The sequence below is a fragment of the Mytilus trossulus genome, chromosome 3 (genome assembly GCF_036588685.1).
Source record: "Mytilus trossulus isolate FHL-02 chromosome 3, PNRI_Mtr1.1.1.hap1, whole genome shotgun sequence".
In the NCBI taxonomy this organism is placed as follows: Eukaryota; Metazoa; Mollusca; class Bivalvia; order Mytilida; family Mytilidae; genus Mytilus; species Mytilus trossulus.
This window is the reverse complement of record NC_086375.1, coordinates 2155399-2183226: the sequence shown is the minus strand read 5'-3', so window position 1 is coordinate 2183226 and position 27828 is coordinate 2155399. Positions and strand designations below refer to the sequence as shown.

The following is a 27828-nucleotide window of genomic DNA, read 5'->3' as shown; positions in this document are numbered from 1 at the left end:
ATATATATGTTAGATGTCAGAGTACATGTTTATATTGTGAATACTATCCAGTTGCATTAACTGCATTAAAATGCTCAATGATTTTACGATAAAGTTCTATGAATGTAAAAAAAAAAGGAAATCACAAAAATACTGAACTTAGAGGAAAATCTAATCGGAATGTCCATAATCACATGGCAAAACAAAATAACAAAAAGTAACTAGAGGCTCTAAAGAGCCTGTGTCGCTCACCTTGGTCTATGTGCATATTAAACAAAGGACACAAATGGATTCATGACAAAATTGTATTTTGGTGATGGTGATGTGTTTGAAGTTCCTACTTTACTGAACGATTTTGCTTCTTACAATTATATCTATCATGAACTTTGCCCATTAGTAACAGAGAACTATATTTGGTAAAAATTTACATAAATTTACCAAATTAATGAAAATTGTTAAAAATTGACTATAAAGGGCAATAACTCCTTAAGGGGTCAATTGACCATTTAGGTCATGTTGACTTATTTGTAGATCTTACTTTGCTGAACATTATTGCTGTTTACAGTTTATCGCTATCTATAATAGTATTCAAGATAACCAAAAACGGCAAAATTTCTTTAAAAATTACCAATTGGAGGGCAGCAACCCAACAACCAGTTGTCCAATTCATCTGAAAAATTCAGGGCAGATAGATATTGACTTGATTAACAATTTAACTTCTTGTCAGATTTGCTCTAGATGCTTTGGTTTCATAGTTATAAGCAAAAAACTGCATTTTACCCCTATGTTCTATTTTTAGCCGTGGCGGCCATCTTGGTTGAATGGCCAGGTCATCGGACACATTTTTCAAACTAGATACCCCAAAGATGATTGTGGCCTAGTAGTTTCAGTGGAGATTTTGTAAAAGATTACTTAGATTTATGAAAAATGGTTAAAGATTGACTATAAAGGGCAATAACTCCTAAAGGGGTCAACTGACCATTTTGGTCATGTTGACTTATTTGTAGATCTTACTTTGCTGAACATTATTGCTGTTAACAATTTATCTCTATCTATAATAATATTCAAGATAATAACCAAAAACAGCAAAATTTCCTCAAAATTACCAATTCAGGAGCAGCAACCCAACAACCGATTGACTGATTCATCTGAAAATTTCAGGGCAGATAAAAGTTCTTGACCTGATAAACATTTTTATCCCATGTCAGATTTTCTCAAAATGCTTTGGTTTTTGAGTTATAAGCCAAAAACTGCATTTTACCCCTATGTTCTATTTTTAGCCGTGGCGGCCATCTTGGTTGGTTGACCGGGTCACGCCACACATTTTTTAAACTAGATACCCCAATGATGATTGTGGCCAAGTTTGGTTTGATTTGGCCCAGTAGTTTCAGAGGAGAAGATTTTTGTAAAAGTTAACGACGACGGACGACGACGGACGACGACAGACGACGGACGCAAAGTGATGGGAAAAGCTCACTTGGCCCTTCGGGCCAGGTGAGCTAAAAACACAAAAATACTGAACTCCAGGGAGAATTCAAAAAGGAAAATCAAAAATCAAAAGGCAAAATCAAAAGTCCAAACACATCAAAAACGAACAGACAAGAACGGTCATCAAAATGTCATAAAACATCAATAAAGTTAAAATAAAATTTAATCACAACGTAATAAATTCATGACGATACAATTCATATGCAAACTCTTCTGCATGACTTTCATCATTGATTAACCCAATATAATCCACTTCTAACTGAAACGGTCCTTCAACACTATCGGCAAGAGTTATTCCAAAATTACGCACATTATCTAAGTCAATCTTCCTCTGGTCGTCTAATATTCTACCTTTATGAGACAAATAAAACTTTGAGAAAGGAATCTGAAAAAAAAAAGATTTGACATAAGTCTAGATCTATAAACATAATAAATTGTATATATATACATGTACATATACTATCATTCAAACATTCAAACAGGAAATAGAATGATGTTCAGTAGTTGTTGTTTGTAAACGTGGTTCTTAGCAGTTTCTCGTTTCTTGTTTTTAAATAGATTAGATTGGTATAGCTTGCTGTTTTGTGTGAGGCAAGGCTCTGTGTTGAAGACTGTACATTGACTTTGCGAGAAAAAAAAATTGGGCCAGTAAAAAAATTACTTCACAGACCCAAAATTCCAATTGGAAGCCCAATTATTTTACTCAATTTTTTTTCCGAGTTGAGCCATAACAAATGAAAAAAATCAATATAAATTGATGTTCTTAATTCTTCAATCAAACCTTGCCGACACATAACCCTAAAAAACACATTCCCAGTCTTCATTATCACTGAATTAATGAAACATCACTGTCCAGTGCCTAATATAGATCAATATAGGGTTTTGAAGAGGAAAAAGTGACCTCTCATTCCATGAGAGAAGCGAGAAGGGAAGTTCCATTACCGTTTCGGTTGCATAGTGATGTCGTGCCCATCGCTGAAGATTAGTACTGGGAATTTACCCGATATTTTATCCGGTCAGTCATTTCAAAAGTTTGTATTTCAGTACAAAATGTCAGTGCAAAACAAAATCAAAAGACATTTTATAAACGTTATATTTTCTTATCACTTGTTTCTGTCCTTGGAGGTTTGTATAAAAAATATTTTGACAGCTCAGTTGTATCCATGTTTGGAGTTCTTTTTAAAAATTCCCTTATCCTTGTTTGGTTTAGTGGGTCAGACAAGATTTTACAGTCAATGACTGTAGTTATCTTTTATTAAACACAATTTGTTTAGCGACCACCATTGCCAGTAAAGCCTTATTTGACCCACTAAACATGCAATATCACGCATGACGTGTTTGTCATCCGCCATGTTAATATTCTATGCATTGCACTTATTCTTCTTCTATATGTATATCCTTCCAATTATGGAACACCTCCTCAACTTGTACGTTTTAACAATGTGACCAGAAGATTTCCGAAAATGATTATTCGGAAGTTGGGGCGTGTTATTTAAAGGAGTAATTACGATTTTGAGAATAATAATGCACTCGCCCAAAGATATATTTTTGGGTCAGTAACTATCTATCTTTTTACAGTTTCTAATCGCCCAATCAAGGTTTTGGTCGCATTTGGCGACCAGGCGACCGGCTGTGTCCTACACTGCTTTACAAATTGAGACTTTGATGGAGAATTGTCTCATTGGCACTCATACCACATCTTGTTTGATCTATTTAAAACAAGCAGAAGATATGATATTATAACACCACATTCTTGGGCCCATTAAATTTGAAAATCAAATGGTATCACATATTAACCAAATACATTATATAGCACTCTGTATTTTGGCTTCAAACTTCTTGCATTTAGTGTAAAACTGCAAAACAGCCTCATTAGATCTGAGATAGAAAACTTCCTTCAAACTTGGCTTCTTCGAATAGGAATGATTTTATATTTGGTTCTGAAGCTTTACAGTGTTGAGTTGTAGCAATAGTAAACAATATTAACATCTGCCATGGAGACACATGCCATTCATGCTGCTTGTCAATAGTTTTCAATAGTCAAAATTATCTTACAAGAAAATTTATGTCACACTTTTTCTGTTTATGGAAGGGTATGTAATTATAATTTATATTCAGTCTGCAATTACATGTGTTGTAGAATGTTAGCAGTTTTAACATCTGCAGTGCAATCACTTCTTTTTGACAATTGTTTGAAATGTTGAAGCACTCTTTGTATAAGGAAAAAAATCTTAAAAGTTTTCTTGGCTTGTCTTTACCAAAAAGCTTGAAAATTTCAATCGTTAGCTTACTTTCAACTGACACAAACAAGCCAACATTTGTCTTCTAAATCCTAATCATTTAAACCTTCAACTTAACCAAACACGCAAGTAATTGTTAACCTTTTGCAATATGGAGTTTGAACTTACTTTAGCTATCTGCCAGTAAGGGCCACCTCTAGTAAACAATGTGTAGTTATACATGTCAAACCACTGAACATCAAAGTATCGGTGCATCAATATACACAACTGATATGGGCGTCCATCTCCCCTTACACGCAATATCAGATGTGTAAACATACTCCAATCATACGGTTCTTGTCTTTGAAATGATCTCTAAAAAAAATGAAATATATTTATCATTACATATTTCATGAATATTGTTAGCATATATTGTACAGGTATTTTACAGGAATGAACTTCCATGATCAACAGACTTAAGGTAGTACCTAACACTACAGGGAGATTACTCTGTAAAATCAGCTAAACGTTTTGATTACGTTGCGTTCTTAAGGGAATATTAAGCTTCTCAATGATCAAAATAAGTGTTTGTCAAACTGCTATATAACCGGTGTAATTTTTCTGAGAAAACGGTTGGTTCAATTTTTTTGAATTTTTTATATTTTTGTCTAAGGGTCAAAGTAAATACTTTGTCAAAATTTTAAGAAAATTAAACGAACCAAATTAATTTTAGTTAAAGTGTTGGGTAGCACCTTAAGTTTTTACTATGAAAAATCAACTACAAAGGTAATGTTTAACTTCAACCTCTTTATTTTGGCAATTTATAATGAGGCAGTATATTTAATTTTTTTTTTAATTAACTTATTTTCTGGCACTGATAATATTCAACAAGATGCTCTGCAGGGCGCAGCTTTATATGATCACAGAGGCCAAACCCTGAACAGTTAGGGCAAGTATGGACACAACATTTAAGCTTGATACAGCTCTGAATTTGGATTGTAATCTAATAGTTGATACAACATAGGTTTCTGACACAGAATGAATGTGGTCTAAGAACTTAAACTTAAAAACTTAAAATTTTAAATTGGACATTTACCTACATGTATTATGGTTCAATATCCCAAATCTAAATAAAATTGAAAATGGAAATAGGAAATGTGTCAAAGAGACAACAACCCGACCAAATAAAAAAATAACAGCAGAAGGTCACCAACAGGTCTTCAATGTAGCGAGAAATTCCCTAAATACATGGTTAGATTCAGCATATCAAAGAACCCCAAGAATTCAATTTTTGATGAAATCAAATAATGCTCAATTTTAGACCCTTTAGACCTCATTGTGGACCAATTTGATAACCAACCCAGATATTAAAAATCAAAAAACATGCATGACATGGTTAGATTCAGCATATTGAAGAACCCTATATATTCATTTTTTTTTATGATGCGCAATATTGTGCAATTACATATTTCTTGCTATTGGGCAATACTGTGCAATTGAAGATTTCTTGCTATTGCACAATACTGTGCAATTGAAGATTTCTTGCTATTGCGTAATACTGTGCAATTGAAAATTTCTTGCTATTGCACAATACTTAATATAATAATTTCGGATCCCGATTTAGACCAACATGAAAACTGGGCTCATAATCAAAAATCTAAGTACATGTTTAGATTAAGCATATCAAAGAACCCCAAGAATTAAATTTTTGTTAAAGCTAACTTTAATTTTGGACCCTTTGGACCTTAATTTAGACCAATTTGAAAACAGGACCAACAATTAAGAATCTGAATACATGGTTAGATTTGGCATATCAAATCCAAACATTCTTTTTGTGGTCATAAACCTTGTGTTAAAATTTCATAGAATTCTATTAACTTATACTAAAGTTATTGTGCAAAAACCAAAAAAAATGCTTATTTTAGGACCTTTTTTTGGCCCCTAATTCCTAAACTGTTGGGACTAAAACTCCCAAAATCAATCCCAACCTTCCTTTTGTGGTCATAGACCTTATGTGAAAATTTCATAGATTTCTGTTTACTTATACTAAATTTATTGTGCGAAAACCAAGAAAAAATGCTTATTTGGGCCCCTAATTCCTAAACTGTTGGGACCAAAACACCCAAAATCAATCCCAACCTTCCTTTTATGGTCATAAACCTTGTGTTTAAATTTCATAGAGTGCGAAAAACAAATGTCTTCGGACGACGATGACGCCAATGTGATACCAATATACTACCAAAAAATTTTCAATTTTTGTGGGCGTATAAAAATTAAAAATCAAATTTACACATAAATCAAATGTTCTGTTAATATGCAAGGTGCAAAGATGAGGATTGAATTTTAAAGTGGAAAATATCGATTGAGAATTCTGTGGAGTACTGTTTGCATAATTAAATAATTGAATTTCTCTATCAACACAAAAAAACTATTTTGTTGTTCCCAGAAGAGAAAAAAGGGAGATAATTCCTAATATAAACTTTCAAATAAGAAAGTTGTTATATATAAATGAAAGCCTGTTATAATATAATATATGTTATATATAGATTCTATCACTGCATCGAGTGTAATATGATATTTATCCACTCGAGACATTTAAATTGATAATTTAACTGTCGAGAGTGGATAAATATCGTATTACATGAGATTTGGTGGTGGAATCTGTTTCTCTAATGAGTTTCTAACATTATGCATGCAACCTTTTTCCTTCTTTTCGAATGATCTGCAAAAAGATGTGTTCTTTCTATGTGACGTCGTCAGGCATGGTCGCCTTTTTTCATGACGTCACAATAGGAAATTCATAGGAAAGCAAGAAAATTCGACGTCACAATCGGATTTTAACCAATGAAGTACTGAGATCAAACCAACCACATGTTGATTAAATTTTGTTTATACAATGGGTGCAGAAAGGAATAAATTGACGAAGAATTAGAGAAATAAAATTATATAACTTTCTATGTTGAGTGTTGCATCTGTCTAACTCAAACGCATGAACAAACAATTTCACCTGAAAATGTAAATGTAACCTACCGTTTTGAGAGGTGACCTCATATTAGCGTAGCCTGTACTTGTAAGGACGCCATCTTTAGGAAGTCTTTGAGATATATACCCATGAAATAAGGCCTTGTTATTTTTACTAAGGGCCATCTCAGCCTTGCTGAAGCCTTCTAAATTGTCTCTGTCAGATGTAACAACCCAGGGTTCTAAAGTTTTAGCACCATCAAATTTCCAAAAATATTCATAATCATTATGATTTGCTATTAGCATCCTATCTTCTCTCCATTTGTCTTTCATTTCTTCACCGAAAACTTTGATGTCTTTTTTGAAAATTTCATACCCTTCTTTTAACCTTTCCTTGACAGGACGTTCAACCCTGTGGTTATATCCTCCTTTGCGGTCTATCTCATGAATAAAATTTACTGATGTAATCAATGGAGTGTGACATCTAGAACACAGCTGTAAAATCTGTCTTGTCAGGACTGACATCCTTTATCAACAATCAGCTATAATCTGAAGAAAAAAATATAGATGTGTTTAAATATCAGTTTAAACAAACATTTTGTTGATGAACTTCTAGATTTTAGGTGGTGCAATGGACAAACAAAATGGACTTATTTTTCATTAGATTTTAAACCATGTGAACTGTAAATGAAATCTCTACTTGTACCTTTCTGTACATCATATGCCTTGGGTGTGAAGCCTTGTTTCCCATGTGCTTAACATTGGTGAAGGATCCTTTTTCATGGCATTTTAAGTTTGAAAATGTTACTGTGCCTTGACTGTTAGTGTTGCTCTCCTCCTTTTGAAAGTTATTCAAAATTCTGACCTAATTGCAATTTGTTTGATAAAACCAAACTGTTCATGATCATCAACTGGTCATAAATTTGAACGAACTGCTGTAGAAAACCACAGGCAAGTCATGAAAGTGCAAGGTGATAAAATAAAACATACTTACAATCCTATAAGACTTTAATTCCACTTTAATGTTGTTGTGAAAAATCAGTCTAACAGTTTGTATGTACATATTTTATAGTCATTGTCATGCTAAAGGTAAAATGTTGTAATTTTGAATTGCTATAAAAATGTCCCAAACTAAGCTTTCATGTATTTTTTCTTTCGAAAAGTCTTCTATATTCATAAGAATCAGACAATATGTGAATGAAAACATCTCATATTCCATGTATTCAGTAAAATAAGTGTGAAATTACAACATGTTTCTAGGAAGTTTCCATGGGGAGATAATCATTTTTTCTTTCAAAGTCTTTATTCAAAAGAAAAATGTTTAAGGTTATCTCCCCATGGAAACTAACATATTGTTATTACACACATATTTGACTAAATATCTGACGTTTGAATTCAAATGATGCCTGATTCTTACAAGACTTTTATGAAAGCTAAGTTAACAATGACATAATTTATATTTTTATATTAGATATCAACAGGCGCGTAGCTCCGTATACGCTAACACGCAGTTGCGTGCACATGGATTCGGCATGCAAAAAAAAAAATGCAAAATAAAATTTATAAATTAAATGTTTAAAGGAAACACATATATTGTCACTTTTAATTCATAAAATGTCATTAAATAACGGTATCTGGTTTCGAAATACGAGTTTAATTGGAGATCATGACAAAATCGGACAGTAACTTGTATCGTATACAACATTTGAATTTGTTATACTCAGTCTAAGACATGTAGTATCGGAGCACATTTTTCATAGTACGGTTTATCTGTTTGGAATGAATTGCAATTGTAACAATCGGCATTAGAGTTTATCTGAATCCTTCGATATCGTTGAAAATATGCCAAGGCGAAAACGAAATAGTATTGAAAAGTCTCATTATATTATGCATTTATAGACCAGATGATAATGGAACTGGAAATTGGGGTCGCGTCTGGTTTTATCAGAAAATCGCTTCTTTGCGCCGTATCTGCTCCCTCGTATAACAGTTGTGTAGGAATTTCCAATGAATGTCATTTTTGCAGGACCAGTAAATTTTAAGCCGGACCAGTAGATTTTGAGTCCACTGGTTCGGCTGGCCAGTACACTAAAAAGCTTAAATTCGACCCCTACTAGAAAATATAACAAACGACCAAATCTTGACATTGTCTTCAGACATACGAAACTGACCTGGCATGTAATTCTGACGGATTCAATTGGGAGGTCGCTCGATGACGAACTCGAACGATGGTTTATAACATTTCGCGAGTGCTTCCGTGGAGAGCTATCAGTGTACTACGTCTGTTAAAAAAAAAATTACGATCACCAATGAAAAATGACAGGTTATCATCGCTAGCATTACTGCATTTTCATCGGAATTTCAGTGTGAATATTGAATAAAGTTGTATTGAGAATAGATATAGGAAGATGTGGTGTGAGTGCCAACGAGACAACTCTCTATCCAAATAACAATTTGTAAAATTAAACCATTAAAGGTCAAAGTACGGCCTTCAACACGGAGCCTTGGCTCACACAGAATAACAAGCTACAAAGGGCCTCAAAATTACGAGTGTGAAACCATTCAAACGAGATAACCAACGGTCTACTTTATAGTCTTTATAAAAAAAAAAACGAGAAACGAGAAACACGTATAAATTACATATTAAAACAAACGACAACTACTGAGAAGTTCGTTTCTGCCTCGACCCGAAGAGCAGATTTTGGACAATTTTGAGTAAATTCTGTATCACAAAATGTGTGTAGTTTATGTATTCAATTAACCATGAATCGATTTAATCTATTCATAAGAATTATTATTTTTTTCTTTCATAAATTGTTTATAGGACCTATCTACAAGTAGCTACTCTTTTAACCGTCCTATGACTGAAAACCGAGAGAAAAAAAAATCTGCATAAAAGGGTCCCAAAATTTTTTCGCCTCGCACCGCTCGGCGGTACGTGCTTGCACATCATTTCTTTCTAGCTACGCCCCTGATCAAATTCCTGCACCTTGAAAAAGTTATGTAATTTTCTTGACAAGTCTAACATCATTGCGTGCCTTGAATATCTGAACATAAACTACATTGATAAATTTTTGACAATTTGACACCAGGTACTGTCTGGTGAATGTTTCATTGTACATATTTGAATAAAATTTTATCAAGAGAAAAAAATTTTTTGACAAGGTTGATGGATAGGATGTATATAATGTTGTGATCAATGCACTATATTTTGTGTATCAAAAAAGGTAGTGATAAGCCTTGGAACATTTAGATAGCAAGTCAGTCCTATCAGTCAGAGCTCATACATAAACAGGTCGATTTCTGTATTTGACTTAAAGAAGTCAAAACATGTACTATTTATTATAAAAAATAGTTTTCAATTTTAGACTAATCTATGTCAGAAAATAACAGACTTGTTTAGGTCTATTTCTGTTGATGAAAAAACTTAATTTTAATTGGTGGCCAAAGTACACCACCATTGACCATGATGACAGCAAAAACCTGTCTGAGAGTTCACAAGGACTTGAGCTATCTATATTTAATTATCTAATTGAACATTCTTACTTAACACAGATGTTTTACCTCATTAAGTGTGGCTCTTTGTGGTTGCATTGTAAGGTTAATTAACATTTATTAAAGTAAATATGAGTTAGTAATTGTATTGTTACTGTATGTAAAATAATGTTTGTATCTATATATCTATCAAATTAATATTCTTTTTCCTTATTCATGTATGCTCTGTATGCCCCTTGTGGGCCCTTAATTGGAAATAAAATATGTTCTGTTCTGTTCTGTTCTGTTCATTATCTCCAATTTTTTAGACTCTCATTCATATTTTTCTTTAGAAGACAAAGCACCTCAGGGTGTGGGAATTTATCGCTACATTGAAGACCTGTTGGTGACCTTCTGCTGTTGTGTTTTTTTCTATGGCCAGGTTGTGTCTCTTTGACACATTCACCATTTCCATTCCCAATTTTATCTTTCAATGTAGTCATTATTTGATTTTGATGCATGACCTTTTTATAAATATGTGTGGGTCTTGAAGTTAACCAATTTTGGTAATTTATCGACTTGTAGGAGTCGACATTTGCAAATTTTTGGTTCTGGTCAATTATTTCTTGCTTAACAATATTTGACTTATTAAAGTCGTATTTTGTCTTGCATTAAAGGAAGAAAAATCCTAAAACTTACAAATTTAGACCTCTATGAGTCAAAAGCAGATTCAGACTTATTTATGTCTGAGATCTGACTGCCTTTAAGGTTTTGATTGCATTTCATGCAATCTTTACCTAAAAATGATGTTGTATGACATCAATTAAGTTAAAGCAGTGCAGATTCTCTGGAAAAGCCGCACAGACTTCCAAAGGTGAAAGAAAAAGGTGGAAATAGTATGAAAGTATGAGAAATCCTATGTGTGTTTCCAACAACTGCTCTGTTTTAATGATGTTTTCTCGTATTTTTCACACCATATTTATCTCCATTATGAAAGTCTTGCCCCCTATCCGATGTAGCCAGACTAACTGTGAAAAGCTCAATTCCTCTCTAACTATTATGTTTTTTTTATTTTATATAGTTGGGGGCCAATTTAACTGGCATGACTGGAGAGCATGAATAACATTACAAAACTGCTGGTCTCCACCAGAACTCAAACCTGGGACCTCTGTGTTAACAGTCTGAGCTAAAGTAAAGAAGTACTTCCTTAGCTGAATCCAGGTCCGTTCGCGCCCTTTCACGTTCACACCCACTCATGTTCGCCCCATTTCACTTTCCCACCCAAAGTCCGTTTGCAACCTTCATGTTCTTGCCCAATTTTGATTGGTTTTGTGTTTAATAACCATAGCTTTGTAATCAAGTTTTGGCAAGTGTATTCTTATATTTGTTATCATATTGTCTCAAAATAAAGTGAGACAGCATTTTTGTTTGTGTTGAACAAATCCTAATCATATTTTGGATAGTGTATTGTTAAACAAAAATTAATTCTTTCTACAAAAGAAATTGGGATTCTGTCAACGTTTCATTTTGTGTTGAATAACTCTTATCATATTTTGGTTTAGTGTATTGCTATAACTTTGTTTCATTGACTTGTTTCAAAATATAAAAGTGAGATTCTGACTACGTTTTTTTTTTGTGTGATGAATAAATTTGATCATGTTTTAGTTTTAATAGTGTATTGCTATATTTTATTGTTTCAGAGGGACCAAGCTGTTAAAAAAACATTATCTTTTGTGTTTTTCTTTTAAAATCTTGGATGTTTTACTGACACCAAAGCAATTTATAACAACAATCATGATTTTCCAATAATAATAGGAAATGTGCAGATCAACAACAAAGAAGTTTGTAAACTAAACATCTATTATAGAGTGCTCTAAAAGTATCTTAGTTTCTAGGTCCATTTAAGGATTTTCTCCTTTTTGTTTATAAACCTGATGTGTGGTAATTTGTCTTACTATTTGGGATGTTGTTTTAAATCTCTTTTGTTCATTACAACATATCTATCATGCAAATAGATGATAAGTTTTCAGAAGTCTTCAGAACTACAAAAAGTTGAGATACCTACATGTACAATGTCATTTCATCGTCAAACCGTTTTCAGCTTCGTAGATTAGAATTCATAATCTTTCTCAAATTAATGTTTGATTGCGAGGAAATTTACTGTTTTGAAATTTCAAGAAATAAACTGACTTTGATCAAAATTTAGACGTTTTATTATTTTCTTGAAATTTCTCAATGTTTCCTTCTGCTAAAGTAATTAAAACAGAAGATAATGACAGCAAAGACAGACGTATGTGGTTTTTATTTTAAGTGCTAAATAATCTGGAGAGATATCATACAGCTTCATAAATTTCCTTTAAAGTTTAAAAAAAAGCCCATCTATAGGCTAAGTTAAGCTTATCAGATCATTGTCATACTTTCCTCAATTCTCAATCCAGGGATTGAATCAGTCATTTGAAAAAGGGGGCCCCAACACAGGATAACGATGGGGTGTTCCATTCAAACGCATTGATCTTCCTTAAAAAAAAGGGGGGATGTCCTCCCCCCCTTCTTGGATCTGCCACTGCTTCTGAGAAGCAATAAAAAAATATCACTGATGGCATTCTTAGTGCCTTCTTAGTAACTGTGAATTTCATATACCAATATAAAGCACTATAAATCAAATTATTCACACTTGTCATGCTTGTAATGGTAATGTACTGGTAATTTTATATAATAAAAATAAAACTTATTTGTTGAAGATTTGTAATAATGTGGTTGATTCATTGAACATTCTCAATGATTTTGCAGTAAGACGCTTCCAAAATCCATCAATCTTACATTTAACATGTTTAAGTCCCTGGAAGTTTGGGATTTTAACAATTTTATACTGAAAAGTCTATAAGATTCATGTCCAGTTAGGTATATTGTTTCTCAGTTTGAGCGAGTCACTATACATGTAGATCAAAAAAGTAAAATAACAAAAATACTGAACTCTGTTGAAAATTCAAAACGGACACTCCGACAGTCCATAATCAAATGGTAAAATCAAATGATAAAACACATCAAACAAAAGAATAACAAATGTCATATTCCTGACTTGGTACATCTACATATACATTCTACGTTGATCTGTCAAACTTTACCAATACTCAACGCTTCTGGTGGGCCCAAGAAAAAGAGTAATTTTGTAAGATAACCAAAGAACATACAAGCGAGTATAAACATGATAAAGTATAAAAAAAAAAAAATAATAAGAAATAAATGTATAAAAAAAGGGAGGGGGTCCCATTTGCTTTTGGTTCATCTGGCCTGAACCAATCCGGCTTCTGTGGCGATACCAGGGAAAATAATCCCCGCCGGCACAGCTCCAGTCCATCATTTGACTTACTTGGCAAATGGGGGACTGCACAGATTAATGAATGGTACAGACATTCTCAAATGTAGATAATAGTGGATTGAACCTGGTTTTATAGTGCTAAACCTCTCACTTGTATGACAGACGGATAGTAAACAATATATTTATTCATGTTTTCTTCTGTAAATCTTCTGAAGACAAGTACACTCATAGAAAACTGGTTTTAAGTTTATGCGGCATAATCCTACTTTAGTCCCACGTGGGATTCAACATTTTTAATTGCTTCGAATGTAATCGATTTTATCTTTTTAATTAAATTATAATATGCTATTGAAAATTCATCTCTACAATGACTTTTAAAGTTGATATACCACTTTTTTTTAATTTTCTTGAAAACTTTGAGATAAATACAATGTACTTTACATGCTATACACAGAAAAACTATCAGTAATACATGTACGTTAGAATCACAAAAATAACCATTTATTGACTTTTGTAAGGAATTATTTCCCTTAAATTAATAGTTTTCCACTATTTTTCATTGTTTTTGTCTTTGAAACCATAATCATGATAATAAAAATGATGAAAATAATTATGTTTTTGATTTTTCAATTTCAGAGAGTTTGGATTGGTTATCTCTTGGAAGTTTCCAATCTGAGTTAGCAAGTCAAATTAATCAACAGCCAACTGGGTAAATTAATTATGCATGTCTTTTATATGTTTTGTCTGAATTCCTTTAATTTAGTGGCTACTAATATTTTTCAAAGGATTGAAGAAATTTGTTTACACAGATACTAAATTATCAATAGCAAAAAATATGACTTATTTTTCATTTTTATACAAGGAGCTAATTAAGCTTTTGGAATATACCCCTCCTTTTCTTTTCATACATGTAAGTGTGATATGTGTTTTTTTGTGTTTTTTTTTTTTTTGTGTTTGTTTGTAGTAAATGTTGCTTAATATTTAAATTATTTTGCACATATATTCCATTTGTTGAACATTATTTTGTTCGTACAATTTTTTCAACATCAGTTATTTATACATGTATATCCTTATATTCATATATGTTTTCAGATGATTTAGTCATTTATAGAATTATGTCATGCATGTATAGAAAGTATTAAACAGTTAACGTTCTCTCAAAATTGTACCGATTAAAATCTTGAGCTAACTTGTTTATGTTGCTCTTGCTTGACCAATTTTCAGGATGTTCTACCACAGAAAAGGTTGCATAACCAACTGAAAAAATATAAATTTTGAAGTCAAAATTCATTAATATGAAAATGGTCTATTGAAGAACAAATCAGAACTTGCTGAAATTTGCTATAAACATGATAAAACTTCCTGTTAACTGCTCGCAGTTCTATCATTAAATGAATAGAAAATATAAGTCTTATTTTATTCTTTTAGGAATGAAGATGATATTGAGAAGATTACAGAAAGATCGTCTTCAGGTATTAGTTTTTAAGGAATCAGTGAGAAAAGATTGTTAGTCACATGTTAATGTATCATCTTAGGATTTGTTAATGTTAATACTTTGTTTAATGATTAGCTTATTTTAAAAAATAACATATAGCTAGTTATAAGTATAAGTATAAACATGATACATAGCTATATAGTAAAGAGTAAAACAACAAAAATACTGAACTCTAAGGAAAATTCAATCAGAAAATTCCTTATCAAATAGCAAAATCAAAAGCTCAAACACAACTACTTGAATACAACTGTCATATTCCTGACTTTCATAATGTATCAGTACATCTAGAAAAAGGTGGATTAAATAGGATTTTATAGAGAGATTAATTACCATTTATGAAAGAGGATACAAGGACCTTTTTATTTGATTGGTCTATTGCATGCATTCATTACCACAACTTATATGATTGCATGAAAAAAAAATGCAAGAATAGCTATTGTGATTTCAGGAAAAGCTCCATTATATTTTGTAGGTATATAATGATATAACTCTTGTAAGAAATGTTTTAATTTTATTTATTGAAGCTTCAGAATCCCCAGTACAGGAATATCACAAAAAGAAAAAGAAGGAGAAAAAGAAGCATAAAAAGAAAAAGAAGAAATCAAAGGTGACATCACCTGAAAGAAAAAATACTCTTGTCAACACTGTCAGGTATTTAAAACAATATTGAATAACTTTAATTCACCAAAGACGCATGCACTACTTTTTAAGGTGAATGGTCTAAATTGAAATCCATAAAAAAAAAAAAAAAAAAATTTGCCAAAATGTAGTTTATATCATTCTTTTTTAAAACATGATAAAACATATGGGTCAAGCTACTGGTGATTAAACTGCATAGAAACTCATATTTTGTGTGATTAATAAGAAAACTAAACAATAGAATTTAAAGATAAAATATCAAAATAGCTCTCATTATCTCATATGTGCTTTCAGCAAAAAAAACGGATCACAAGACTTGTTTTCTTTCCAGTTTTCACTAAATAAAATAGTTATATTTATAACATATTTATAACATGATGATGAAAGACATAACACATTTCACTAAGGAAAAGCTCCATTGTATTAAATACATATCACATTCTTTTATAGAAAAAAAATATATTTGAATTATCTCCCCTTAAATGGCAAAGTTTGAAAATATTGAATTAAACAAAACAAATATTCTGTATTTGTAAGAAACAGCCCTAAAAATATTTTAAAAAAAATAATTATTTACACATTTTGTTGAAAAGATTCACATTTGAAATTGTTTATTTGGTTAAAGATCTAGACAGATTGTTATGGTAAGTTTGATAGGTGGACAGTAAAATCTTCGTTACTTTTGTCACTTTTGATTTTAATGGAAGTCAGCTCATTCAGATATTGAATATGCAGACATAGGGAGTCACTCAACTTTGTATAGACTTATTATAGAGAAATTATTTTTGACATCCTGACAATCTACATTTTATTTGTTATTGCTGGACTTTCTCAAAATTCTGCATTGGTGCACACAGCATGTCAAAATTATGAAAAATTCCCATGATATATTTGCTGTTTCATTCACTTAGAATCTTGAAAAAATAAGTGTAAGTGATGATTAATTAATTATAACATTCTAGTAAGAACATTCTTAGTTTTTTTGGAGGTATTGTTAAACATGACATTAAAAGGGATAAAATAGATATCTCTTTTTTTTCAGAGAAGTTTTATTTAAGGGAAACAAGGTATTCATTGAAGAAATTCCAGATTTAGATTCTAAAGATGCTTATAGACTAGACAGAAAGTCAGACATTAATACATGGAATTATGGGTCTCTGTATAAAGGTCATGTGGCCAAGTACCATGGAAACCTGCATGACTGTATTGGTTCATCATTTGCACGTAAGGTGATGATGAAAGAAAATAAACAATCGAAAAAGACAGATTTTAATAGATACTGCAGTAAAGAAAGTCGTAAACTTTATCTGAGTATTCCAGTGCAAAGGTTATTACCTCAAGTTCAAATAAGAGAGGAACAGCTAGATGTCATCAGCGTGAAAGACACTGCCGTGCTAAATGAAAAAAGTGATATTCGTGAACGATTAATGGACGATGCCACATCATTATATATTCAAGGAAAAGGAAAAGAAAGTGTTAATGATGAACCTGAGGTTACTCAAGAGAATGCTATTTTGTACAAAACTATAGCAGAATTCAACAGAAAAACTAGAGAGAGTCCGAATGATGTCACTCTATGGCTAGAATTTGTAGATTTCCAAGATAAAGTGGTTTTAGAAGATTCCAGCAATAGAAAAATAAAAGAAAATAACATCTTAGAAAAGAAAATTTCTATCATAAAGAAAGCCATGGAAGCTAATCCAGCATGCATTAAACTTAAAATGAAATATTTAGACTTATGTAAGGGAACTATGTCACCTGATATTGTCTCCAAGGAAATGGAGCAATTATTGTTCATCCACCCAACAAATATGTTGCTATGGCAACAGTATTTACTTTTCCATCAGAGTTGTGTATCCAAATTTACAGTATCAAAAGTCTGTAAAGTTTACCATGATTGCTTTAATAAACTGCATGGATATATGGATGGGAAATTACACACTCATACTGTCAACAAAAACCTTCATCAGGAAGTTTTAGGTAAGAAATGTTCCTTAATCTAATAAATGTTATAGGTGACATGTCAGTCAAGAGTACTACTTGTACAAGTTATATTTATGTACTTGAAGAAGTAAATAATTATATACCTATATATAAGTTACTTATAATGTTTGAATACTCTCCCTTTAAATTTCTGAAAAAAATAACTTGTATAAGTAATTTATTTTTACAATCTCATAAAAATTCACTAGTTTTAAGATGTAAAAACCCCTGACTGAATGTGGAAGAAATTTGGTGGTACCCAAAAAAAAGATACTAGAAATACTGTTCAGCCAAATGAAGTATTTGACTGTTTCCTACATCTAAACAGACCTACATTTCAATAGCTGTTCTTAAAATATTTGTCTAATAAAGCAGTTTAATATTACCCTGCCAAAAACAAAATGTTTTGTGTTGATTTTTTGGAATCTTGTACAGACTGACAAAAATAAACCTAAATGTCCCCTTTGTCTAGTGGTTGTGGCCTTCAAATAAATATAACAGAGAAAACCAATTTAGAAAATGTGAATGATGATTGATTGGTTGTTGGCAACTTTTTACATTCTTTATCAAGAAATTGTTGATAAAACCATACAATTTACATGAATAAATTCTTAAACAGTTATCTTTAAAACAGAGTTTTCACAGCTACGGTGAAAACAAACAAACATGTTATGAATTTTATCATATAAAAACATTTTATTTCAGATGTGTTCATACAATATTGTTACTTCCTGAAACAAGCTGGCCAGATAGAGAAAGCTGTGGCCAGTTTCCAGGCCCAGATAGAGTATAATTTGTTTATGAATTTTAACATTTAATAACATTTTATTTCAGATGTGTTCATACAATATTGTTACTTCCTGAAACAAGCTGGCCAGATAGAGAAAGCTGTAGCAAGTTTCCAGGCCCTGATAGAGTATAATTTGTTTATGAATTTTAACATTTAATAACATTTTATTTCAGATGTGTTCATACAATATTGTTACTTCCTTAAACAAGCTGGTCAGATAGAGAAAGCTGTGGCCAGTTTCCAGGCCCAGATAGAGTATAATCTGTTTTGTCCCTCTTCAGTACAAGGCATGCATGAAGAAAGCATGTACCTGTTTGAAAGCTTCTGGGACAGTGGAGTGGCAAGAGTTGGAGAAAGTGGCGCCAAAGGTTGGAGTTACTGGTACACAAATAAAGAGGTAGTACCTGAATCACAGGCTACAGAAAATAGTAAGAATATTTAACATGTGTTGAATTTTGTAACAGGTTTAATTATTCAACTGTAATTTCTAAACCAGCTAAATTTGATCAAATCAATACAACAACAATATTTTATCTATTCTACTTGAACAGTGACTTCAAAAATTAGCTATTGTGAACAAGCATTTCGTGAGTATTGCTTGGCAATTCATAGTCCCTAACCGTTTAAAATATCATTGTATTGGAACAAAATACTAACTTGATCTATAACTTGTAATTGTGAAAACTATATAACAAATATCAAGTCAATATCTTCAAGCTTGACAAAAAAAAGTGTTAAAACTGATAATTCAAAAGTAAAAGAGCCATTACTCTGCATAAAATCATCAGAGGACATCAGACTAGAACAAAATTCGAGCTTGATCTGTAATTTGTCATGATAAACTATATACTAATTTTCAAATCAATATCTTCAAGCATGATGGAAAAAAGTGTGAAAACTGATTATTTTAGTGATTTTTTTAAGTCCAAGAGCCATAACTCTGCACAAAATCATCAGACTGGAACAAAATTCAAATCTGAACTGTAACTTATTATGATAAATTATTATTGCTAAGCAAGCAGAAAAGTGTGAAGAACTGATTTGCCAGACTGACTTATGGAAAGACAGGATAGATAGTGTGCAAACCTCAACTTCGTTGGTAGGGGACTAAAGAATTAGTGGGATAAACATTCAAATAAAAATAGCCCAGAGAAAGTTTTGCATTAATATTCCAGGACATGACATGAATAGTTTTCACATTAGTAATCCAATTGGAAATCAAGTGGATAGTTGTATCATTGACAATCATACCACATCTCCTTATTTTATAAATTAATAAGATTCTGATATAACTTTGGATATAATGTAAAATATTATTCTTTACACAATATTCACAATATCATGAATATGAAACATCTTAGTTTACTGGTTTTATACGACCGCAAAAATATATGTTTTGGTCCCAACAGTTTAGGAATAAGGGGCTAAATGGTCCAACATTAAACTTTGTTTGATTTCATCAAAAATTGAATAATTAGGGTTCTTTGATATGCCGAATCTAACTGTATGTACATTCTTAATTTTTGGTCCCGTTTTCTAATTGGTCTAAATTAAGGTCCAAAGGGTCCAAAATTAAAGTAAGTTTGATTTCATCAAAAATTGAATAATTGGGGTTCTTTGATATGCCAAATCTAAATGTGTATGTAGATTCTTATATATGCCAAATCTAAATGTGTATGTAGATTCTTAATTTTTGGTCCTGTTTTAAAATTGGTCTACATTAAAGTCCAAAGGGTCCAAAATTAAACTAAGTTTGATTAAAACAAAAATTGAATTCTTGAATTCTGTGTCAGAAACCTATGCTGTGTCAACTATTAAATCACAATCCAAATTTAGAGCTGAATCCAGCTTGAATGTTGTGTCCATACTTGCCCCAACCGTTCAGGGTTCAACCTCTGCGGACGTATAAAGCTGCGCCCTGCGGAGCATCTGGTTACTGTCTAAAATATTTACATGCAACATAATTTGTTATATTTATATGTAAAAAAGTGAATCATATCATGATTATGTACTATATCATGTAATACATGATATAGTACATATTCATGATATGTATAGGTGACATGTATATATTTGTCTGCTTCAGCAAATTTGGATGACATTGAACAAAGTATAGTGAAAAAAGAACAACTTAAATGGAAAATTTGGAAGGAAATAGAAATAACGAGACAATCAGCTCATTGGTTACCATGGAGACCAGATTTATCAAAGGATGAGACAGAAGAGGATTGTGAAGACTTGGATCGTCTCGTCTTGTTTGATGACATCAACAGCATACTGATGTTTTTCCCATCATCCCTCCATTTCCTCTTGGTGACATCTTTCCTCCAATTTCTAAATGCTGGAATTGAAAGCCAATCTGTTTTACCTCCGTGTTCAATCGATAACTTACAAAGAATTATAAATAATACAGAAATAATCCTGGTTCAAGATTACATGACTAATTCTGAAATGAAGCTAGAAATTATAAAGTGTTTTTTGGATCAAATGATAGAGAAATTTGATGGTGAAGATAAAACAACATTTATTTTACACAAAATGTACCTTCACTTTCAGTTATGTCAAAATGAAAGTAAGAAAATAAGTAAATTTAAGAAATTTGTCAAAGGCATGTTAAAAGAAGATCACTGCAGAAGTAATTTAAGTGTATGGAGTGCTTATTGTGATATTTTATGCAAATGTGGTTACCATAATGAGGCTATTGTTGTCATAGAGACTGCTTTGTCATTGGTTACTGATGATACACAGAAACATAGTAAAATAAAACTTTACCGCATGCTTACCGAGCTATATTTAGGAATAACCTCAGATGAAAAAGAGGCTACAATAACATGTGATCTTGGTAAGGCACAAAATGTTTTGGTATGCTTCATTGAAGATACAAAATATGTAAAATCTGATGTGGACATATCTGCCATTTCTGTTCTGCGATGGAGGAAAAAATTGGAAAGTTTATGTGATAGCAGCATGGAAAGTATGACAACAATTAACAAGGTGCAAGATCTGTCAAAAAGTGAGCTCAAATACATCAGTGATACTTTTAAACTGCTTTCATTGTTTGAATATAGTTTTGGGAAGTATGAGCTTGAGATGGCTTCAGTAGTGGTAGAAGATGCAGTCAATCATCTACAGGAATTCATAAAAGAGGAGAAAATTGAGGAGAACATAAAAGAGAAAATGAAAAATGTGATGGAAGACCTCTTTTACTTTTCCATTAGATTATCAAAACACCACATGGCTGTAAATATAACGCCATTGTCATCTTTACGGCAGATCGTACAACATGCCATGAAGATTTTTCCAGAGAATCCATTTTTTTTACAAGTATTTATTGATATTGAATTAAAAATGTACATTTCTGGAAGACTAGACCGATATTTCAGCCATACCATTAGATCCGTAGATTCACCGATTCCTGTGATATTTGCTGTGTATTCCATACTGTGTAGACAGTCAGCTATAGATAAACAGTTATATACAGGTATGTACTTTTACATGTCATGATTGTATTTACACATCTTTTGTTTTTTTCTTTACTTACAATTGTGAACACTGGGTTGTATTGGGCAATGCACATTGTATGTAATAGGTGTGCTCAAAACCAAATATTATTTGACCAGGGTTGTTAGTTTTCCTGCCAGGGATTTAAACACCATTTATAGCATAGGAGTAAACAAATTACTAATAAATGTAATTAGTAGTACTAGTAAACAAGTATATTTATAATGCATCAGTTTTGTTAAATTAAACACTGCATACTACATACATGTATATGAAAATTAATTTTACTTTTTCAGTTCTAATAACTCTACTTATTTACTCTATAAAAATAGATAAGGCCTTGAAGGCATAAAATTTGCTCAGTGCTCCGATCACAAAAATCTTCGAAACATGAAATCCAGCAATATGATTGGTTGATTTTCGAGTCTGAGAACAAAAATCATGCTCAAAAGTTTTATGACTGTGAGGCCTGGACATTAAGGTGTTACCTAACACCTAAACTAAAATTAATTTAGTTTGTTTAATTTTCTTAAAATTTTGACAAAGAATTTACTTGACCCTTTGACAAAAGTATAAAAATTTCAAAAAATTTGAACCAGCTGTTTATTAATAATCAGAAAAATTACACTGGTTATATAGCAGTTTGACAATCACTTATTTTGATCATTGAAAAGCTTAATATTCCCTTAACAACACAATGTCATTAAAACCTTTTTGCTGATTTTACAGAGTTATCTCCCTGTAGTGCTAGGTATGTACCACCTTAAAAAAAACTAGAAAACACAACTGTCATGACTTTAGAATTAAAGGAATTGCCAAATATGCAGTTATCAAACACATTTATACTGTTTTGACTGAATGAAAAGGAAAACATGTCAAACATTGATAAACTTGATTCATGATATTAATGACATTTTAATTTTACAGGGGAGGTAACTGTGTCATCTGCAGGTGGATTGATCAATCGTATCAGATCATACCTAGAGAGGGCGCTAGGAAATACATCTGTCTGTCAGTGTCCATTGGTGTGGAGGCTATATCTTCATTCTGAGGTATTTATATTTATACATCATTGATTCTTAAGTTTATTTATTAAAGTAATATGATCGTTCAAATTTAACCAAATAGAAATGCTGAAGATGCTTTGACGTCTCACATTTGAATTTAACAGAATATTATATGAATTTGATACTTTAAAAATCAAACTAGAGTTCAGTGAAATAGGATACAAAATCTGACATGGGGAAGTACCATCTCATGTTTTTATAATAGTAATTGAACGTTATGATTGTTGAAAATAGTATTGGATGATATTATTAATTTTTTATATTATTAGGTACAGTTTGGTAACCTTACTAGAGCAAAGGGTATATTCTACAGAGCTCTTCAGTCATGCCCTTGGTCAAAGGTTAGTATCTAATCAGCATAAAAAATTAATGTAAAAGTACTTAAAGGGGCACTAGCTATGAGATATAAAAAAACTAAAGTAAGATTTTTTTTTTGTTCAATCAATAATGAAAGTGAAATAGTGAAATAATAATTTGCTTTTAGCAGCCAAAATGGTTCAATTTTGTCAAATTAAGCGAAGAAACATTGATAATTACTCATTCACTAGCAAGTGAATTAGTCGACCTCATTAAATCCGTATTCATGTGAACTTCAATTTAACCCCTTGCTAGAGATTGACAACACATGCATTGTACCTGTTCTGGTTATTTAAAGAAAAAGAGTGTCAACAATGAAAGTGAAACTATGGTAAATCATTTGATTACTGATTCGATCCATAAAATCATTCCTATACGGTTAAAAACAATGAGAAACATCTATTTTAAATCTATAAAATAAACTCAAAGACCTAAAAAAATCCAATTGCACGTGTTGGTTTAATCTATACATATCTTTATATTTATGTTTACATCCCTTATATGGTCATCTGGTCAAATCGATAGTTAATTAGATGGTGTCTGGACTAAGATACACATGAAACGAACCTACATATTATCTACCCCATGCTCTGTAAACTGTTTATTTTAGACTTTTGGTAGTTTGGAGAAATGTTTTACATTATTATAAATCAAATATGAGAATTTGAGTTATATTGGTGACCACGAATTTGACAGCTAGTGCCCCTCTGATTATTTGGTGATATTTACATTATTAAGGAAAAATTATAAAGGATCTCAAATTAGAGGAAACATAATGATATGGCTTATTTAAATTACAGAAATACCCAATGCACTTGTTTAAATCTGAAGCTGAAAAAAATGGCTTTTTTGCCCATTATTGTTTCAAGATTACTTTACTGCCAATTGGAGCAGAGACTTAAATCTCATTACAAGTTTATGGTGGCCTCTTTCTCCTGTTTGAGAAAGAAATAAAATAGTTGTGGGTGTACAACAATGAGTAAGCATCACAACCAAAAAATTGAAAAAGGCATCTAGAGTGCAACATACACCTGAGTGTTCATAGGCATGTAGAATTTAAGTGTAGATGTTATTTATATATTTTTATCTTTCTAGGCCCTATATTTAGATGCTGTGTCACTGTTTACTAAAGATAAATTAGATGAGATTGTGGACCTGATGACAGAGAAGGAAATCAGACTGCAGATCCCACTGGAAGAGGTCGATATCTTAATGGAAGATGTCACGGATAATAATTAACTTTAAAGATCAGAAAACTTTGGCTGATTAATAAATTAATTGTACTAATTGCTGTATTCTTTCCTAGAAAACATCATTCATAATTCAGTTCTTTATTTTTATGGTCCGCCTACCCCAATGATCACCCCAAAATAACATTAACTGTACCAATTTTCTGCACCAGGTGAGCATTTCAATAAACATCCCTTAGTATCCCTTAGTATTTACATTTATACATAAAAGAAGTGGTATGATTGCCAATGAGACAACTCTCCACAAGAGACCAAATGACATAGACATTTTCAACTATAGGTCATCTATAAATGACCTTCAACAATGGGAAAATCCCATACCGCATAGTCAGCAATAAAAAGACTAAGACACAAATATAAAACAATTCATAAAATAATTCAAATGAGAAAACTAACAGCCTAATTAATGTGCCCAAAAATGAATGAAAAACAAACATGAAACACAGCAACAAACAACAACCACTGAAATACAGTCTCCCGACTTGATACAGGCACATACATACAGGAGGTTGCAGGGTTAAACATGTTCATATTGGTGTAAAGATATACCAAATTATGTTTTGATCCTGATTTCATAATTTACTGTGCATGGAAATGTGATCATGTAAGCAGGACTGAAAATACATTTTTCTTTCAATCTATGAAAATAAAAGTATCCACAGTAGTCCCATAAACTATATAAATCAAGACCCACCTTAATGTACCAGTGTCATTTGTAAGTTTGATGCAGTTTTGAGGACTTTCTGCATTTCCCCACTACATTGTTGATATCAAAATGCTTATGCCATTACATCACAGGAAGATCATATGTTTATTGTTGTGTTGAGATAGAAACACATCACAGTTTAGCATGCTAACATGAAGCTTTGAATCCTAATTTCAGAATTGTAGTTCTTACTATCATTAAATTGAGAATGGAAATGGGGTATGTGTCAATGAGACAATAACCCCACCAAAGAGCAGAAAACAGTCAAAGGCCTCCATTTTTGTTGTGCCTGCAACTTATGTTGCAGAAAGCTCCACATAGGGATAGTGATCTGGCGGCGTAAGCTCATTTCTTAAAAGCTTTATATTTTAGAAGCTAGAAGACCTAAATGCTTCATACTTTGTATATAGATGCCTCATGTTACGAACTTTCCGTCAGTCACATGTCCAATGTCCTTGACCTCATTTTCATGGTTCAGTGACTACTTGAAAAAATGTTAAGGTTTTTTTGTAATGTTAAATTCTCTCTTATTATAATTAATTGAATAACTATATTTGGTATGTGTGTACCTTGCAAGGTCCTCATGCCCATCAAGACAGTTTTCGCTTGACCTCGACCTCATTTCATGGATCAGTGAACAAGGTTAAGTTTTGGTGGTCAAGTCCATATCTCAGATACTTTAAGCAATAGGTCTAGTATATTTGGTGTATGGAAGGACTGTAAGGTGTACATGTCCAACTGGCAGGTGTCATCTAACCTTGACCTCATTTTCATGGTTCAGTGGTCAAAGTTAAGTTTTTGTGTTTTGGTCTGTTTTTCTTATACTTTATGCAATAGGTCTACTATATTTGGTGTAAGGTGAACATGTCTAGCCGACAGGTGTCATCTGACCTTGACCTCATTTTCATGGTTCAGTGGTCAAAGTTAAGTTTTTGAGTTTTGGTCTATTTTTCTAATACTTTATGCATTGGGTCAACTATATTTGGTGTATGGAAATATTTTATGATCTATATGTATGTTACGCTGGGTTTATTTGACCTTGACCTCATTTTCACGCTTTATTGCTAAGTGTTTGTGTTTTGGTCTGTTTTTCTTTATTTATAAGCAGGAAGTCATCTATATTTGTTGCATTGAAGAATTGTTAGCTGAACATGTCTGCCTGGCATGGTTCATCTGACCTTGACCTCATTTTCATGGTTTATTGATTTATGTTTCGTTTTCTTGGTTAATGTTAAGTTTATTTGACAGTTGTAATAAAGCTTTATATTTAGGTCTATCAACATAATATCAATGATTAGTAAAGAAGACAAGACATTTCAGTGTGTGCACTCTTGTTATTAGATATTCATGTAATATTTGTCACTGGACATCAATAAAAAGCATCAATCAATCAATATATAGATATTAATAACAAAACAAATAAAAAACAAAAAAATATTTATTAGACAATAAACATTGTAACAGGAATGTATAACAACAAGCTCTGCAGATAATGGCAACAAAATTACATGTATACAAGCCATAAGGCGCATTGCAAAAGATCCCATATATATATGGGGATGTCATTTATCAAATATTTTTCTATTTTCAATTAAGAAATTAATATTTATTTCTTGTACAAAGCATTTTAAATTTCAGTCTAAATGGGGGGAAATGTACAAAGTCCAAGACCCAGAAAAAAATTAAGTCTTCAAATTTTCTTGCAAAAACTGCATACGGTACATGCATAGCATTCTATTACCTCCAATCAGTTTTATATTTAAATTATGCTATCTTATCTTAAAAAGTAGATTTTTGCCAGCACTCCAAAACAATAGATTCTGCAATCATGTTCACCTTTTTTTTATCTACAAAACTTTACATTGACAATACTGATAGCCCTTATAAGGTGTGTATACTTTCCTTACATAAAGTTGCTATAAAACACAATAATTTTGTAAGTTTGCTGTAGTTCTGTAAAACAATTTTGTAAAATGGGGGGAAATCTTTACTACACCTACAGAAAATTATCTTTTGTTGTATAATAAACACATTGATACAAATAGTCTGGATACTTTTCACAAAAAATCTTGCAATATAAATTGGCCTTGATGTAATGATGAAATGTTAATGACTCTGAGTATTTTTCCTTGTTAGATTTTTTGTGAAATGAGCTGCTGTATTTTTTTAAAGTTTTAAGAATCTATACTCTTTAAATCATTTACAGTTTTGTGTGCGTAGTTCATTGCAATTGTTAAATGTTTGGAAAAAATTATAGGTAAAGTATTGGGATTTCAGGAAATACAAATTATGATTATAATGCTTTTACCATTTAAACTGCAACTTTTGAAACCTAATTGTTGCAGTTTCCACAATTATAAAAACATCAAAAGCATTTCTAAATTAGTTTATATAACAAGAAATGTAAACATGCATTTTTTTTGTTATGAGTTCAATTGAACTTTAAAGAGGTGTTATTGTGATTTCTACATTAACTAGATTCTGGCAAAACAAAACGTCTACAAAAATATAATCAATACAAAACGAAAGTTTATGAAATTGCACAGAGAAAATATAAATCATTTACTAATACATAGTTTTTATAGACTATTAAAACAACA

At 31.7% G+C, this 27828-nt stretch overlaps 2 protein-coding genes across 3 annotated transcripts; one reads left to right on the top strand and one right to left on the bottom strand.

The window, feature by feature from the left end:
- Positions 1–1612: 1612 nt before the first annotated feature.
- On the bottom strand, positions 1613–12289 carry LOC134709981 (complex I intermediate-associated protein 30, mitochondrial-like). 2 transcript variants are annotated; one of them, XM_063570111.1, is made up of 4 exons: positions 12187–12289; positions 6717–7196; positions 3876–4061; positions 1613–1852 (listed from the first exon to the last, which is right to left on the bottom strand). In XM_063570111.1, exons 2-4 carry the CDS (start codon positions 7170–7172, stop codon positions 1634–1636), a joined length of 861 nt encoding a protein of 286 aa, XP_063426181.1. In that variant the 5' UTR covers positions 7173–7196; positions 12187–12289; the 3' UTR covers positions 1613–1633. The 2 variants fall into 2 exon arrangements, with proteins under 2 accessions (XP_063426181.1, XP_063426182.1); XM_063570112.1 differs by having other exon boundaries at positions 12077–12192.
- A 1-nt stretch (position 12290) lies between these two features.
- On the top strand, positions 12291–24560 carry LOC134709980 (nuclear exosome regulator NRDE2-like). Its single transcript, XM_063570110.1, has 10 exons — positions 12291–12411; positions 14077–14149; positions 14869–14912; positions 15460–15586; positions 16617–17554; positions 18521–18775; positions 20434–21828; positions 22776–22900; positions 23185–23256; positions 24368–24560. Exons 1-10 carry the CDS (start codon positions 12357–12359, stop codon positions 24509–24511), a joined length of 3228 nt encoding a protein of 1075 aa, XP_063426180.1. The 5' UTR covers positions 12291–12356; the 3' UTR covers positions 24512–24560.
- Positions 24561–27828: the final 3268 nt, after the last annotated feature.

Coding starts and splice junctions, on each gene's coding strand:
- LOC134709981 (XM_063570111.1), bottom strand. CDS start 7,172: ATGTCAGTCCTGACAAGACAGATTTTACAGCTGTGTTCTAGATGTCAC. Junction 4,062..6,716: donor TGAGGTCACCTCTCAAAACG/GTAGGTTACATT, acceptor CATTTTTTTTAG/AGATCATTTCAAAGACAAGA. Junction 1,853..3,875: donor CTTACTGGCAGATAGCTAAA/GTAAGTTCAAAC, acceptor TTTTTTTTTCAG/ATTCCTTTCTCAAAGTTTTA.
- LOC134709980 (XM_063570110.1), top strand. CDS start 12,357: ATGTTTCCTTCTGCTAAAGTAATTAAAACAGAAGATAATGACAGCAAA. Junction 15,587..16,616: donor ACTCTTGTCAACACTGTCAG/GTATTTAAAACA, acceptor CTTTTTTTTCAG/AGAAGTTTTATTTAAGGGAA. Junction 23,257..24,367: donor AGTCATGCCCTTGGTCAAAG/GTTAGTATCTAA, acceptor TTATCTTTCTAG/GCCCTATATTTAGATGCTGT.